The following is a 17,146-nucleotide window of genomic DNA, read 5'->3' as shown; positions in this document are numbered from 1 at the left end:
CCAGAAAGCAAATGAATTTCATTACCATCTCTGTGTGCAGTCAGTATAAACGCTCAGTTACTGTACCTTTTAAGCTTGTTTAATCTCTGAATGCAGTCCACTGCAAGCCTCTCTTTTGATTGGGTCTCAAGGAACCTCTTCACGTGAGGCAGCAGCATGGTGCTGGGGGGGAAGAGCCCAGTGCAGAGCCAGAGGAGCTGCCAGCCATTATCCACACTGTACCTGGGAGTCAGAACAAAGGGCATCAGGCCACCAGTTAGCTTTTTGCAACCACCCGGCAGCTTTCTTTTTCACCCAAATTACCCGATTTTTCCCCCCAATTTCACATTTGCCAGGCCGGCATTCATTGCCCATCCCCAGCTGCTCTCGAGAGGGTGGTGGGCCTTTTCCTTGAACCACTGCGGTCCATGTGGTGAAGGTGCTCCCATGGATGGGTCGGAGAGGTATTTCCCAGATTTTTTCCCCTCAATTTGGCCTGTGTTTTTAATCTTTTTTTGCCTCTCCTAGGAGATCACACGGTTTCGGGTGGGTGGGGTGTATATGGCCCAGACTTTCGGCTTCATTGCCGGCGATTTTCTCGGCGGTACAGCTGGTTTTCCGCCCGGCGAGAGTTTCCATGTAATTTTTTGCTTTGGTATCTTCCATATCTGAAGTCGGCCGCCGGGACCAATCCGCCCACGTGCAACGCCGAGACCAATCGCCATGGCATAAGTTTGGCCTCATCCAGATTGCCGAGAGACCCGCCCTGTAAACGCTGCTTAAACCGGGCGGTAAGGGGGGACCCTGCGAAGCAAGGTAAGTTCAAGGTTCTTTAATTCTTTTTTAAAAAATTTTAACATGGCGACTAGGTGTAAAACTGTTTTGGGAATGCTTTGTACGTTTTTATTTTTTTAAATGAAAATGTTTTTTTAAAAGTTTTCCCCCCTTCTTAGGCCCAACCGCAGCCTCAGACTAAATTTTACTACTTACGTTCATTCCGGTAACGACCGCCCATGTTGCTAACTTTCCACTTACCCTCCGAGAAAACCGCCAACAATGAGTGGCAACGCCCATTTTCTCACCGGGTAATTAGTTTTACTTACTTTAACCTTTAAAATGGAAATTCTCGCCGGCTTTTTTCGCCGAACGTTAGCGGTGCTTCTCAGCGGGCAATCGTGTGTTGAGGGCCTTTAAGGAAAGTCAAGCCCCAAATGTTGCGATACACAAGGTATCGCAATTGTGTGGGACGGGCTCAGTGGAGCAGATGTCCGTCATTTCTCGTATGTTTGTCTGGTGGTGTTAGGAGGGGAATGCCAGTATTTGGAGGGCATGGTGCTTCTCTGATATTGGTGCTTGTCCTCGAAGGTAGAGATGAGGATGGAGAGATGCTGTAACACTGACTCTGTGACCCACTCTCCCTTCGAAGGGTGCCCGCTGTGAGCATGGAGCCATCAATGGAAAGCGAACAGACTCTTCATTGCCCATTTGGGTGATTCTTCACTCTCTGTCAAACAGTCTTTTATTTCCATCTCAATATTTTTTATTCCCAATATGACTTTTCTCCGGAGTTGCTCGCCGCAGTGTCCAGGAGATTAAGCTTTAATTCCTGGAGATCCAGACCAATCAGCAGCCAACCAACCACCACTTTCATTGCTATAGCCCCCTTTAATGTAGGAAAACTTTCAAAGGTGCATCACAGGAGCATTATCAAACAAACTTTGACACCGATCCACACAAGGAAATATTAGGGCAGGCAACCAAAACTTGAGTCAATGAGGTAGGTTTTAAGGAGCATCTTACAGGAGGAGAAGGAGGGAGAAAGGTAGAGAGGTTTAGGGAGGGAATTCCAGATCCAGGCAGCTGAAGGCATGGCCGCCAATGGTGGAGCGATTAAAATCGGGGTTGCGCAAGAAGGCAGAATTGGACAAATGCAATGATCGCAGAGGGTTGTGGGACTAGAGGAGATTACAGAGATAGGGAGGGACGAGGCCATGGAAGGATTTGAAAACAAGGATGAGAATTTTGAAATCAAGGTGTTGCCGTACTGGAAACCAATGCAGGTCAGCGAGCACAGGGGCGATGGATGAATGCGACTTGGTGCGAGTTAGGATACGGGCAGCAGAGTTTTGAATGAGCTTAAGTTTATGTAGGGTGGAAGATGAGAGGCCGGCCAGGAGAGCATTGGAATAGTCGAGTCTAAACATAGAAACATAGAAAATAGGTGCAGGAGTAGGCCATTCGGCCCTTCGAGCCTGCACCACCATTCAATATGCTCATGGCTGATCATTCACCTCAGTACCCCTTTCCCGCTTTCTCTCCATACCCCTTGATCTCTTTAGCTGTAAGGGCCACATCTAACTCCCTCTTGAATATATCCAATGAACTGGCATCAACGACTCTCTGCGGCAGGGAATTCCACAGGTTAACAATTCTCTGAGTGAAGAAGTTTCTCCTCATCTCAGTCCTAAATAGCCCACCCCTTATCCTAAGACTGTGTCCCCTGGTTCTGGACTTCCCCAACAACGGGAACATTCTTCCCGCATCTAACCTGTCCCGTCCCGTCAGAATCTTATATGTTTCTATGAGATCCCCTCTCATCCTTCTAAACTCCAGTGTATAAAGGCCCAGTTGATCCAGTCTCTCCTCATATGGAAGATGAGAAGCTGGCCAGGAGAGCAGGGAGACAGAGGGAAACAAAAAGGAGGCAAAAGCAAAAGACAGAAAGGAGATGAGGAAAAGTGGAGGGCAGAGAAACCCAAGGCAAAGAACAAAAAGGGCCACTGTACAGCAAAATTCTAAAAGGACAAAGGGTGTTAAAAAAACAAGCCTGAAGGCTTTGTGTCTTAATGCAAGGAGCATCCGCAATAAGGTGGATGAATTAACTGTGCAAATAGATGTTAACAAATATGATGTGATTGGGATTACGGAGACGTGGCTCCAGGATGATCAGGGCTGGGAACTCAACATCCAGGGGTATTCAACATTCAGGAAAGATAGAATAAAAGAAAAAGGAGGTGGGGTAGCATTGCTGGTTAAGGAGGAAATTAAGGCAATAGTTCGGAAGGACATTAGCTTGGATGATGTGGAATCTATATGGGTAGAGCTGCAGAATACCAAAGGGCAAAAAACGTTAGTGGGAGTTGTGTGCAGACCTCCAAACAGTAGTAGTGATGTTGGGGAGGGCATCAAACATAAAATTAGGGGTGCGTGCAATAAAGGTGCAGCAGTTATAATGGGTGACTTTAATATGCACATAGACTGGAAGCAATACAGTGGAGGAGGATTTCCTGGAGTGCATAAGGGATGGTTTTTTAGACCAATATGTCGAGGAACCAACTAGGGGGGAGGCCATCTTAGACTGGGTGTTGTGTAATGAGAGAGGATTAATTAGCAATCTCGTTGTGCGAGGCCCCTTGGGGAAGAGTGACCATAATATGGTGGAATTCTGCATTAGGATGGAGAATGAAACAGTTAATTCAGAGACCATGGTCCAGAACTTAAAGAAGGGTAACTTTGAAGGTATGAGGCGTGAATTGGCTAGGATAGATTGGCGAATGATACTGAAGGGGTTGACTGTGGATGGGCAATGGCAGACATTTAGAGACCGCATGGATGAACTACAACAATTGTACATTCCTGTCTGGCGTAAAAATAAAAAAGGGAAGGTGGCTCAACCGTGGATATCAAGGGAAATCAGGGATAGTATTAAAGCCAAGGAAGTGGCATACAAATTGGCCAGAAATAGCAGCGAACTCGGGGACTGGGAGAAATTTAGAACTCAGCAGAGGAGGACAAAGGGTTTGATTAGGGCAGGGGAAATGGAGTACGAGAAGAAGCTTTCAGGGAACATTAAGACGGATTGCAAAAGTTTCTATAGATATGTAAAGAGAAAAAGGTTAGTAAAGACAAACGTAGGTCCCCTGCAGTCAGAATCAGGGGAAGTCATAATGGGGAACAAAGAAATGGCGGACCAATTGAACAAGTACTTTGGTTCGGTATTCACTGAGGAGGACACAAACAACCTTCCGGATATAAAAGGGGTCGGAGGGTCTAGTAAGGAGGAGGAACTGAGGGAAATCCTTATTAGTCGGGAAATTATGTTGGGGAAATTGATGCGATTGAAGGCCGATAAATCCCCAGGGCCTGATGGACTGCATCCCAGAGTACTAAAGGAGGTGGCCTTGGAAATAGTGGATGCATTGACAGTCATTTTCCAACATTCCATTGACTCTGGATCAGTTCCTATGGAGTGGAGGGTAGCCAATGTAACCCCACTTTTTAAAAAAGGAGGGAGAGAGATAACAGGGAATTATAGACCGGTCAGCCTGACATCGGTAGTGGGTAAAATGATGGAATCAATTATTAAGGATGTCATAGCAGTGCATTTGGAAAGAGGTGATATGATAGGTCCAAGTCAGCATGGATTTGTGAAAGGGAAATCATGCTTGACAAATCTTCTGGAATTTTTTGAGGATGTTTCCAGTAGAGTGGACAAGGGAGAACCAGTTGATGTGGTATATTTGGACTTTCAGAAGGCTTTCGACAAGGTCCCACACAAGAGATTAATGTGCAAAGTTAAAGCACATGGGATTGGGGGTAGTGTGCTGACATGGATTGAGAACTGGTTGTCAGACAGGAAGCAAAGAGTAGGAGTAAATGGGAACTTTTCAGAATGGCAGGCAGGGACTAGTGGGGTACCGCAAGGTTCTGTGCTGGGGCCCCAGCTGTTTACACTGTACATTAATGATTTAGACGAGGGGATTAAATGTAGTATCTCCAAATTTGCGGATGACACTAAGTTGGGTGGCAGTGTGAGCTGCGAGGAGGATGCTATGAGGCTGCAGAGCGACTTGGATAGGTTAGGTGAGTGGGCAAATGCATGGCAGATGAAGTATAATGTGGATAAATGTGAGGTTATCCACTTTGGTGGTAAAAACAGAGAGACAGACTATTATCTGAATGGTGACAGATTAGGAAAAGGGGAGGTGCAAAGAGACCTGGGTGTCATGGTACATCAGTCATTGAAGGTTGGCATGCAGGTACAGCAGGCGGTTAAGAAAGCAAATGACATGTTGGCGTAAATAGTGAGGGGATTTGAGTACAGGGGCAGGGAGGTGTTGCTACAGTTGTACAGGGCCTTGGTGAGGCCACACCTGGAGTATTGTGTACAGTTTTGGTCTCCTAACCTGAGGAAGGACATTCTTGCTATTGAGGGAGTGCAGCGAAGGTTCACCAGACTGATTCCCGGGATGGCGGGACTGACCTATCAAGAAAGACTGGATCAACTGGGCTTGTATTCACTGGAGTTCAGAAGAATGAGAGGGGACCTCATAGAAACGTTTAAAATTCTGACGGGGTTAGACAGGTTAGATGCAGGAAGAATGTTCCCAATGTTGGGGAAGTCCAGAACCAGGGGACACAGTCTAAGGGTAAGGGGTAAGCCATTTAGGACCGAGATGAGGAGGAATTTCTTCACCCAGAGAGTGGTGAACCTGTGGAATTCTCTACCACAGAAAGTTGTTGAGGCCAATTCACTAAATATATTCAAAAAGGAGTTAGATGAAGTCCTTACTACTAGGGGGATCAAGGGGTATGGTGAGAAAGCAGGAATGGGGTACTGAAGTTGCATGTTCAGCCATGAACTCATTGAATGGCGGTGCAGGCTAGAAGGGCCGAATGGCCTACTCCTGCACCTATTTTCTATGTTTCTATGTTTCTATGTCAGTCCAGCCATCCCTGGAATCAGTCTGGTGAACATTTGCTGCACTCCCTCAATAGCAAGAACGTCCTTCCTCAGATTAGGAGACCAAAACTGAACACAATATTCCAGTTGAGGCCTCATCAAGGCCCTGTACAACTGCAGCAATACCTTCCTGCTCCTATAGTCAAATTCCCTAGCTATGAAGGCCAACATGCCATTTGCCTTCTTCACCACCTGCTGTACCTGCATGCCAACTTTCAATGACTGATGAACCATAACACCCAGGTCTCGTTGCACCTCCCCTTTTCCTAATCTGCCACCATTCAGATAATATTCTGCCTTCGTGTTTTTGCCACCAAAGTGGATAACCTCACATTTATCCACATTATACTGCATCTGCCATGCATTTGCCCACTCTCCTAACCTGTCCAAATCATCCTGCAGCCTCTTAGCATCCTCCTCACAGCTCACACCGCCACCCAGTTTAGTGTCATCTGCAAACTTGGAGATATTGCCCTCAATTCCTTCATCCAAATCATTAATGTATATTGTGAAGAGCTGGGGTCCTAGCACTGAGCCCTGCGGTACTCCACTAGTTACTGCTTCCCATTCTGAAAAGGACCCGTTTATCCCAACTCTCTGCTTCCTGCCTGCCAACCAATTCTCTATCCATGCCAGTACATTACTCCCAATACCATGTGCCTTGATCTTGTATCTCTTATGTGGTACCTTGTCAAAGGCTTATTGAAAGTCCAAATACACCACATCCACTGGTTCTCCCTTGTCCACTCTGCTCGTTACATCCTCAAAAAATTCCAGAAGATTGGTCAAGCATGATTTCCCTTTCATAAATCCATGCTGACTTGGACTGATCCTGTCACCGCTTTCCAAATGCGCTGCTATTTCATCCTTAATAATAGATTCCAACATTTTCCCCACTACTGATGTCAGGCTAACCGGTCGATAATTACCCATTTTCTCGCTCCCTCCTTTTTTAAAAAGTGGTGTTACATTAGATACCCTCCAGTCCATAGGAACTGATCCAGCGTCGATCGACTGTTGGAAAATGATTACCAATCCATCCACTATTTCTAGGGCGACCTCCTTAAGTACTCTGGGATGCAGACAATCAGGCCCTGGGGATTTATCGGCCTTCAATCCCATCAATTTCTCGAACACAATTTCCCGCCTAACAAGGATATCCTTCAGATCCTCCTTCTCACTAGACCCTCGGTCCCCTCGTACATCCGGAAGGTCATTTGTGTCTTCCTTCGTGAAGACAGAAGCAAAGTATTTGTTCAATTGGTCTGCCATTTCTTTGTTCCCTATTATTAATTCACCTGAGTCTGACTGCAAGGGACCTACGCTTGTTTTCACCAATCTTTTTTTCTTCACATATCTATAGAAGCTTTTGCAGTCAGTTTTTATGTTCCCGGCAAGCTTCCTCTCATACTCTATTTCCCCCTCCTAATTAAACCCTTTGTCCTCCTCTGATGAATTCTAAATTTCTCCCAGTCCTCAGGTTTGCTCCTTTTTCTGGCCAATTTATATGCCTCTTCCTTGGATTTAACACTATCCTTAATTTCCCTTGTTAGCCACGGTTGAGCCACCTTCCCTGTTTTATTTTTACTCCAGACAGGGATGTACAACTGTTGAAGTTCACCCATATGATCTATAAATGTTTGCCATTGCCTATCCACCGTCAACCCTTTAAGTATAATTTACCAGTGTATTCTAGCCAATTCACGCTTCATGCCATCGAAGTTAGCTTTCCTTAAGTTTAGAACCCTAGTTTCTAAATTAACTGTGTCACTCTCAATCTTAACAAAGAATTCTACCATATTATGGTCACTCTTCCCCAAGCGGAGTCTAGAGGTAACAAAGACATGGCTGAGGGCTTCAGCAGCAGATGAGCTGAGGGAGGGGTGGTGTTGGGCAATGTTACGGAGGTGGAAGTAGATGGTCTTAGTGATGGAGAGGATATTTGGTCTGCGCAGAGCAGGATAAAACATAGAACATAGAACATAGAACATAGAAAATAGGTGCAGGAGTAGGCCATTCGGCCCTTCGAGCCTGCACCGCCATTCAATGAGTTCATGGCTGAACTTGCAACTTTAGTACCCCATTCCAAACGGAGTGTTTTATTTGGGAATTTGGAAAGAGTGGGGATTTGGAGAAGAGAGTCCTGGAAAATCAAATAACTAGGGCGATAGACAGGGCTTTAAACTAATGAAGGGGTGGGAGGATTCAGGAAATAGTAAATTTAAAAGCAGCAAGAGAAATGTCAAGGCTCTGGAGCAGAGCAGAGTGTTGGGTAAAAATAAGCAGAGTGGGTCAGGAAGGGACAGAGAGAGTAACAAAGGTCATAGGGCATCAGTGACAAAGGTGACATCAGGGAAAAATAGAAAAAAGGTCAAAGCTAAAGACACTATATCTGAATGTGTGAAGCATTCACAACAAAATAGATAAATTAATAGCGCAGATAGAAATGAATAGGTTTGATCTATTGGCCTTACTGAGACATGGTTGCAAAGTGACCAAGGTTGGGAATTAAAGAGAAAAGCTTGACATCAGTAGTAGGCAAAATTCTAGAATCTATTATTACGGACGTGGTAACAGGGCACTTAGAAAATCATAATATGATTAGGCAGAGTCAACATGGTTTTATGAAAGGGAAATTGTGTTTGACAAATCTGTTTTTTGAAGAAGTAACTAATAGGATGGATAAGGGGGAACCAATGGATGTGGTGTATTTAGATTTTCAAAAAGCATTCGATAATTTGCCACACAAGAGGTTATTACACAAAATTAGGACTCATGGGATTGGGGGTAATATATTGGCATGGATTGAGGATTGGTTAATGGACAGAAAACAGAGAGTAGGAATAAATGAGACCTTTTCAGATTGGCAGGCTGTAACTCGTGGGGTACTGCAAGGATCAGTGCTTGGGCATCAGCTATTCACAATCTATATTAATGACTTAGTTGAAGGGACTGAGTGTAACGTATCCAAGTTTGCAGATGATACAAAGTTAGGTGGGAAAGTAAGCTGTGAGGAGGATGCATAGAGGCTGCAGAGAGATATAGACAGGTTGACTGAGTGGGCAAGAACATGGCAAATGGAAGTGTGAAGTTATCCACTTTGGTAGGAAAAACAAAAAAGCAGAATCTTTTTTGAATGGTGAGAGACTGGGAAATGTTTGCATTCAGAGGGACCTGGGTGTCCTTGTACATGAATCACTGAAAGTTAACATGCAGGTACAGCAAGCAATTAGGAAAGCAAATGGTATGTTAGCTTGTGTTACAAAGAGATTAAAGTATAAGAGTAAAGAAGTCATGCTACAATTATCCAGGGCATTCCTGGAGTACTGTGCACAATTCTGGTGTCCTTACCTAAGTAAAGACTTAGAGGGAGTGCAATGCAGGTTCACTAGACTGGTTCCTGGGATGAGGGGATTTACCTATGAGGAGAGATTGAGTAGACTAGGGCTATATTCCCTAGAGTTTAGAAGAATGAGGTGATCTAATAGAAACATATAAAATTCCTAAGTGGCTTGTCAGGGTAGATGCAGGGAGGATGTTTCCCCTGGCTGGGGAGTCTAGAACCATCGGTTACAGTCTCAGAAAAAGGGGTCGGCCATTTAGTACTGAGATGAGGGGAAACCTCTTCACTCAAAGGGTTGTGAATCTTTGGAATTCTCTACCCCAGAGAGGTGTGAATGCTCAGTCATTGAGTATATTCAAGACAGAGGTCGATAAATTTTGGGGAACTAAGGGATATGGGATAGTGCGAGAAGGTAGAGTAAAGGTAGAAGATCAGCAATGATCTTATTGAATGGCGGAACAGGCTTGAAGGACCAAATGGCCTACTCCAGCTCCTATTGTGTATGTTCTGATGATTCTCATCTCAGGGTCAAATACAACACCAAGGTTGTAAAATGTCTGGTTCAGCCTCAGGCAGTTGCAAGGGAGAGGGATGGAGTCTGTGGCTAGGTAACACAGTTTATGGTGGGGACTAAATACAATGGCTTCGGTCTTTCCAATACTTAGTTGGAGGAAAATTCTGCTCATCCAAAACTGGATGTCGGACAAGAAGTGTGAAAAATCAGTTGAGGGGTTGTGAGAGGTGGTGATGAGGTAGAGCTGGGTGTCGTCAACATATATGTGGAACCCGATGTTGTGCTTTCGGGTGATGAGGGGCATCATGTCGATGGGAAGCAGGAGGGGGCCAAGGATAGATCCTTGGGGGACACCAGAAGGTAACGGTTTGGGATTCGGAAGAGAAGCCTTGCATTGATTCTCTGGCTACAACAGGATAAATAAGAATGGAACCAGGCGAGTGCAGTCCCACTCAGCTGGAGGCAGGAGAGAGGGTTTAAGATGAGGTGCCAGGGTTTATCTTTGCATTGCAGAATGATCCTGGAATAGTGAGCAGTTTGGGCAGAGGACAATAAGGCCAGTTAGTGCTTTATGTGGTGCATCAGATCTGGGGATGAATGGCTAAATTAGTTGTCCACCATAAATGTTCAAGTCTGTGTCCCTTGGACTTAAGGGAGTGGAGATGAGGGTTATAACATGGGGATCGATCAGCGTGAGAGAGAATAATGGTTTTAATGGAGAACGGGGCATCAAAGGCAGAGATGAGGGTGCGATTGAGCCGATCGGTAGCTGCAGAAATGTCATGGTGAATGGAGGGCCAAACGCTGGACAGTTGGGAGTTTGAAAGTGCCGTTGTAAGTGACTTGGGGGAAGAGTTTTTTTTACAGGGGCGGGAAAGGGGAAGCAGGATGTAGCTGGAGAACGATACAAGGAAGTAATCAGAAATGGCATTAGCTGTGATTGACACGATGGGAGGAGTGAGGCCATGTGAGATGGTGAGGTCGAGGGGGTAGCCGTGAATATAAGTTGGGGAGTTTATATGGAGAGAGCAATTAAGGGAGGATAGAGAGCAAGCATGATGAGTTGAGATGGAGGTTGAAATCACCGAGAATGAGAAGTCGCTGGGTGCAGAGGCTGAGGGAGAAAAGCAGTGAAGATATCTTGGCTTGGTACTTGGGTGGTAGAGAATGAGGACTTTAATTGAGTGGGGAATGGGGTGGAATAAGGTGAGATGCTCAAGGGAGGAGAAGGTGCCGGAGGAGTAGGGGACAGACCAAGGTGTGATTTGGTGATGAGAGCCACACTGCCACCATGGTGGTCTGGGCATGGCATAAGTGGTAGAAGGTATAGCCCAGCGGGTAGGCTTCGTTTAAAGGTAAGGTCCTCATCCCTCAGCCAGATTTCCCTCAAGGCCATGATGTCGATGCCATCATCCACAATAAACTCATGGATGGCACGGGCCTTGTTCACAAGTGATCGGATATTTGGAGGAAGATGTGAGAGTGCTGATAGTTGACCCACTGGCACTGGGCGGGATGAGCGGCACAAGAAGGAGTTTGATGAGAGTAGCCCATAGTGGGCGCGCTGGGCGGGAGGGCTGGCGAGAGAGTAGGATGGGGGAGTTGGGGTTGCTGCTCGTGAAGAGGCAGCGACGAGTGCCTCGATGGCCGGCCAAGAGAGGCACAGAGGGAAGCTGTGGGCTTATCTAGGAGGGAGTCAAGCCTGGGATGGCAGCAGGGGAGTAGGAAGGTCGAGGAGTGCTGAAAGGAGTTTGAGAGCATAGAGTACCCAAGATGGGAGAATTAAATGGTGGCATGATGACAGGAGAGAGGGATCGAGGAGGGGTAAAGAGAAATTGGGCTCGGGTTCAGGGCAACAGCCAAAACGCACACATGAATGGACCCAGGGAAAATCAAGTTACAGAGGCCTGGTTATGTAGCAAGAGTAGGGTGGGTATGTCCTGCTATTAAATCCTGGAGGGTTGGCCTTGGCAACCGTATCTGCAACCGATGCCAAATAGGCAATTATTGATGCACATGAATTGTAAAGTGGTGTTACTTCTTTTTATTGTATTTATATAGCGCCTTTAACGTGGTGAAACGTACCAAGGCGCGTCACAGGCGTATTATGTGGTAAGAATTTGACAACGAGCCGCACAAGTAGAAATTAGCGCAGGAAGCTTGGTCAAAGAGGTAGGTTTTAAGGAGCGTCTTGAAGGAAGAAAAAGGCGGAGAGGTTTAGGGAGGGAGTTCCAGGGCTTGGGGTCCAGGCAACAGAAGGTACGGTCACCAATGGTTGAGTGATTATAATCAGCGATGCTCAGGAGGGCAGAATTAGAGGAGCGCCGACATCTCGGGGGGTTGTGGAGCTGGAGGAGGCTACAGAGATAACAGCCATGGAGGGATTTGAAAACAAGGATGAGAATTTTGAAATTGAGGTATTGCTTAACTGGGAGCCAATGTGGGTCAGCGAGCACAGGGGTGATGGGTGAGCGGGACTTGATGCGAGTTAGGACACGGGCAGCCAAGTTTTGGATCACCTCGCGTTTATGTAGCGTAGAATGTTACAGAACACAGCGGTCAAACCGTACAAGGCGTGCTCATAACACTGGCCTTGCCCCTCCGCATAGAGCCCACACATGCACTGTTTGAGGCACAGTGAGGGTAGGTGTTCAGTGCGCCGGTTCAGTGAGACACTCTCAAAGTGATGGAGGAGCCGATTGCGATTCTCAGCACTGCTCATGACCCGTGAGCAGCCGAAGAGTTTGGCCCTCAGGTCCCGAGAGCTGGCCCGTTACCTGTTGCAGTTATCTGTCAGCTGCTTCACAATCTGACAATAGATCTCGTCCTGCAGCGACTCCTCGTGTAGTGCTTTGGAGAATATCTGATCAGTCAATTCGCTACCAGACTTGGCCAGCTTCCCCGGGTAATCTCCCATGTACTTCATTATGGGTGAGGTGCTGGTTAAGGAAACGAGAGCGATGGAAACAAGTAACAGGCCAATAGGCAAAGTTCATGGGCTTGACCTGGGGGAATGTCTTTTCTGTCTCCTGCGTCTTTAAATAGGGATGGATTTTCAGCTTTGCTGATTTCGGGGCGGTAATGGCGGCGGGGCGGTAAGGTTTGCGCCCGGGAACAGTTTGCGCTTCAGTCAGCAAAATTCACCAGCTGGGCCCTGAGTGTGGGGCGGGGCGCTAAGGGAGGCGTTACACACCTCTCTCAGGGCGCTAGGTCGGCTGAGCAAGCGAATATCCCGCGCTAAACAGCCGGCCTCGGAGCGCTGTAACAGAGGCCTGGGGAGAAATAAAAACCCTGAAAAAAAACCCCACCAAAAACATTCCCGATAAATAACTCAAATCACCACAACATAAATCGCAAAAAACCATCACACTTACCTCAGGTGGACATTACTGACCTCACTGTAGCCGGTATGGGACGGACCGCCCACTTTCACAGGCAGTACCAGCAGGGGGCGTTGCGGGGCGTATGGGTCGGGCGGGAGACAAAATGCGAGCCGGTGTCACAACCAGGGGCGTTGCAGACCGACTCGTTTCTCCCGGATGGTAATGCTCTGCACCCCTGCCGAAACTGGCCCCGAAAATACCGCGAGGTGCTGGAAGCTGGCTGCCCGCCCGGAAGAGCGGATTGCCGCCATTGCCGCCCCTCCAGAGCGAAAACAGAGGCGGCAACAAGCGGATAATCCAGCCTTATAACTAACTCCTCAACGAGAACTGCAGCATTCCTGCTGTTAAACGCTACCACTGCATCAGGCAGAGGACATTCAGCCCCTCGACCCTGCTCTGCCATTCAATTAGATCACGGCCGATCTGTATCTTAGCTCCATTGACCCGCCTTGGTTCCGTAACCCCCCCATACCCTTGCCTAACAAAAATCTACTGATCCCGGTTTTGACATTTTCAATTGACCCACAGCCTCATCAGTTTTTTTTGGGGGGGAGTACTAGAATCCCACTACCCTTTGTGTGAAGAAGTGCTTCCTGACATCACCCCTGAACAGCCTGGCTCTAATTTTAAGGCTAACTAACTGCAGTAAGGACGTGTGGTGACACAGGCGGTTTAGGCATCGACAGCAGTCATAACATACATCGATGTGATTACTGACGGAGGGTTAAAGCTGCACAGTGTTGGCACGGGATTGTCTCAGTGTTGATAGTGTGACAGCTGTAATGTATGCACCTGTGAGCATGCTCCTCACTCACCGCTCCATGACCCAGACACCCACACAGCTCTCCTCCTCACTCCCCTCACTCCCCTCCTCACTCACCGCTCCATGACCCAGACACCCACACAGCTCTCCTCCTCACTCCCCTCACTCCCCTCCTCACTCACCGCTCCATGACCCAGACACCCACACAGCTCCCCTCCTCACAGGTTGGTAGAGCTGTTGAGGGGTTGCTCAGCCTGACTGCCTGCCTCTCTTCCGCGGTTACATCCGGTCCAGGGTGTCCCTGGAGATGGAGCACGTGGTGTCCACCGGTACGCTCGCGGCCTTCCACGAGAGGTGGGCAGCGGAGGGACTGGAGTGCATCATTTCAACAGGGAACAGAATTTTAATTTGATTTGATTTGAAAAAGGTTCCCTTTCATTTCTAATTGTTAATTTGTGGTTTTTGGTGCCCTCAAAAAAAAGGGGGCACTTGATTGAAAGTTACTTTAAAATAGTTGTAGAGTTGTTGAGCCAGTCAAGTGATGTTCACAAGACTCAATAAAACCCCAGCCAGTTGGGTTTGGGAGATCCACAATGAGGCAGGTGGTTGTGAACCTGGTGGATGAACTGGTAATGTGTACTGCGATTGTTGAATCTTTTGCTAATAAACCAACCAGTTTCTAATGGCAATGTGTTGCTGTGAATTCTTAAGCAAAGAACCCTTGAAGCAAATACATTACAGCAGCCAAGCAAGCACTCACATTGGGGGAGTGAAGGCCTTGGGAACAGGAGGCTGGAGAAACGTAGCACTTCCGAGCGTCAGGGAGGTCGGACGCTACAATGCAACTTGGGAAGAGTTGGCAAAGACGCATGGTGAGCAGGGCTGAGAGATGAAGAACCTCCGCTGGAGCAGGATCCGACCCACTCTGTGGCCAGCTGGTCCCATCCAGGGGGAGCAAGGGTCCGTGCACTGATTCCACATTGCTTTCTGTCTCCATCTTTCTATTTATTGGGGTTTTTCAGAAAATATTGCAGGCGGCTAATTAGAATCACGTTAGAATATTTGCATTTATATTTTCTATGTATCTGATCTTATATCTGCTGGATATCAGTGGTGAGTGAGGAGGGGAGCTGTGTGAGTGTCTGGGTCACGGAGTGGGGAGTGAGGAGGTGAGTGAGGAGGGGAGTGAGGAGGGGAGTGAGGAGGGGAGCTGTGTGAGTGTCTGGATCACGGAGCGGCGAGTGAGGAGGTGAGTGAGGAGGGGAATGAGGAGGGGAATGAGGAGGGGAGTGAGGAGCTGTCAGACTGAAAGGATATCAGTAAAAGCCTGGCAGGCCACCTGCACCAGCTCCGGATTCGTGCAGACTTTCTTCAGTAACGGCAGCCTGAGAGGTTCCCTCGAGCAGGCCCAGATTCGATCCTTCGCACGAGCCTTTGGAAACACCACTTTGCTCAACGACTCCTTTGCTGGGGGTCTGCTTAGAGAAGAGAAGAGGAATCAGACTAACACCTGGCACAGGTCAGCATACAGCCCGCTCAATTCGCAGCCCACCCAATTTTGATCATCATTCAAAAATCTGTCTAGCTCCACCTTAAATATATTCGATGACCCAGCCTCCACAGCTCTCTGGGGCAGAGAATTCCACAGATTCACGACCCTCTGAGAGAAGAAATTCCTCCTCATCTCTGTTTTAAATGGGCGACCCCTTATTCTGAAACTATGCCCCCTAGTTCTAGGTACCCCCACGAGGGGAAACATCCTCTCTGCATCTACCCTGTTAACCCCTTCAGTATCTTATACATGCAATAAGGTCACCTCTCATTCTTCTGAACTCCAATGAGTAAAGTCCCAACCTGCTCAACCTTTCCTCATAAGATAACCCCTTCATCTCAGGAATCAACCCAGTGAACCTTCTTTGAACTACCTCCAATGCAAGTATATCCTTCCTTAAATATGGAGACCAAAACTGTACGCAGTATTCCAGGTGTGGCCTCACCAATACCCTGTACAGTTGTAGCAGGACTTCTCTGCTTTTATACTCTATCCCCCTTGCAATAAAGGCCAACATTCCATTTGGCTTCCATTACTTTCTGTACCTGCATACTAACTTTTTGTGTTTCATGTAAAAGGACCCCCAGGGCCCTCTGTACTGCAACACTTTGTAATCTCTTCCTATTTAAATAATAATTTGCTTTTTTATTTTTCCTACCAAAGTGAATAACTTCACACTTTCCCACATTATACTCTATCTGCCAAATGTTTGCCCACTCACTTAGCCTGTGTATATCTCTTTGCAGAATTTTTGTGTCCTCCTCACAACTTGCTTTCCCACCCATCTTTGTATCATCAGCAAACTTGGCTACATTACACTCGGTCCCTTCATCCAAGTCATTAATATAGATTGTAAATAGTTGAGGCCCCAGCACCGATCCCTGCAGCACCCCACTAGTTACTGTTTGCCAACTTGAAAATGATCCATTTATCCCGACTCTCTGTTTTCTGTTAGTTAGCCAATCCTCTATCCATGCTAATATATTACCCCAACCCCGTGAGCTCTTATCTTGTGCAGTAATTTTTTATGTGGCATCTTATCGAATGCCTTCTGGAAATCCAAATACACCACATCCATTGGTTCCCCCTTATCCACTCTGCTCGTTACATCCTCAAGGAACTCCAGCAAATTTGTAAAACATGATTTCCCTTCCATAAAACCATGCTGACTCTGCCTGACTGTATTATGATTTTCTAAATGTCCTGTTACTGCTTCCTTAATAATGGACTCCAGCATTTTCCAAATGACAGATGTTAGGCTAACTGGTCTATAGTTTCCTGCTTTCTGTCTCCCTCCTTTCTTGAATGTGTCTGTGGGGTTGTTAGTGGGATACTGGGGTGGTTGGATCAGACTGTTGGCACCTTCACAAGACTGAGCCACACTCTGCAACAGAGGCTGCGAAGATCAGAGTGTCTCCGCACTGCTCTCAGGATGGATGAAAGGCCTGAGGAGTTGCCCAATAAAAACGGTGTTTTAATTTTCTGGACTTGTGCTCAGGTAATCGATGCCCTCTGCTTGGTCAGGATTTGGGCCTTTCGAAGGCTTCATCGGGACTCATGTGAGCTCTGCTTGGGCAGTACAGGGTTCTACCGGCTTAGAACATAAGAACATAAGAATTAGGAGCAGGAGTAGGTAATACGGCTCCTGCTCCGCCATTCAATGAGATCATGGCTGATCTTTGACCTCAACTCCACTTTCCCGCCCAATACCCATAACCCTTGATTCTCTTAGTGCCCAAAAATCTATTGATCTCAGTCTTGAATATACTCAACGACTGAGCACCCACAGCCCTCTGGGGTATGGAATTCCAAAGATTCACCACCCTCAGAAAGAAATTTCTGTTGATCTCGGTCCAAAATGGCCGACAC

The 17,146-nt window shown here is 47.0% G+C and overlaps 1 protein-coding gene across 1 annotated transcript in view; it reads right to left on the bottom strand.

Moving 5' to 3' along the window:
* LOC139265812 (unconventional myosin-VIIa-like) overlaps positions 1-17,146 on the bottom strand; it is a 440,714-nt gene that overhangs the window by 116,862 nt on the left and 306,706 nt on the right. Inside the window, exons 38-40 of the mRNA XM_070883263.1 lie at positions 15,032-15,200; positions 12,357-12,499; positions 67-222 (exon numbers count right to left, since the gene is read on the bottom strand). Of these exons, the coding sequence (XP_070739364.1) occupies positions 67-222; positions 12,357-12,499; positions 15,032-15,200 (468 nt within the window). The remainder of the gene's footprint in view (positions 1-66; positions 223-12,356; positions 12,500-15,031; positions 15,201-17,146) is intronic.

This window comes from Pristiophorus japonicus, chromosome 6, assembly GCF_044704955.1.
Source record: "Pristiophorus japonicus isolate sPriJap1 chromosome 6, sPriJap1.hap1, whole genome shotgun sequence".
NCBI classification, from domain to species: domain Eukaryota; kingdom Metazoa; phylum Chordata; class Chondrichthyes; family Pristiophoridae; genus Pristiophorus; species Pristiophorus japonicus.
Note: the sequence above shows the minus strand (reverse complement) of the source record. Positions and strands in the feature narration are given on the sequence as shown.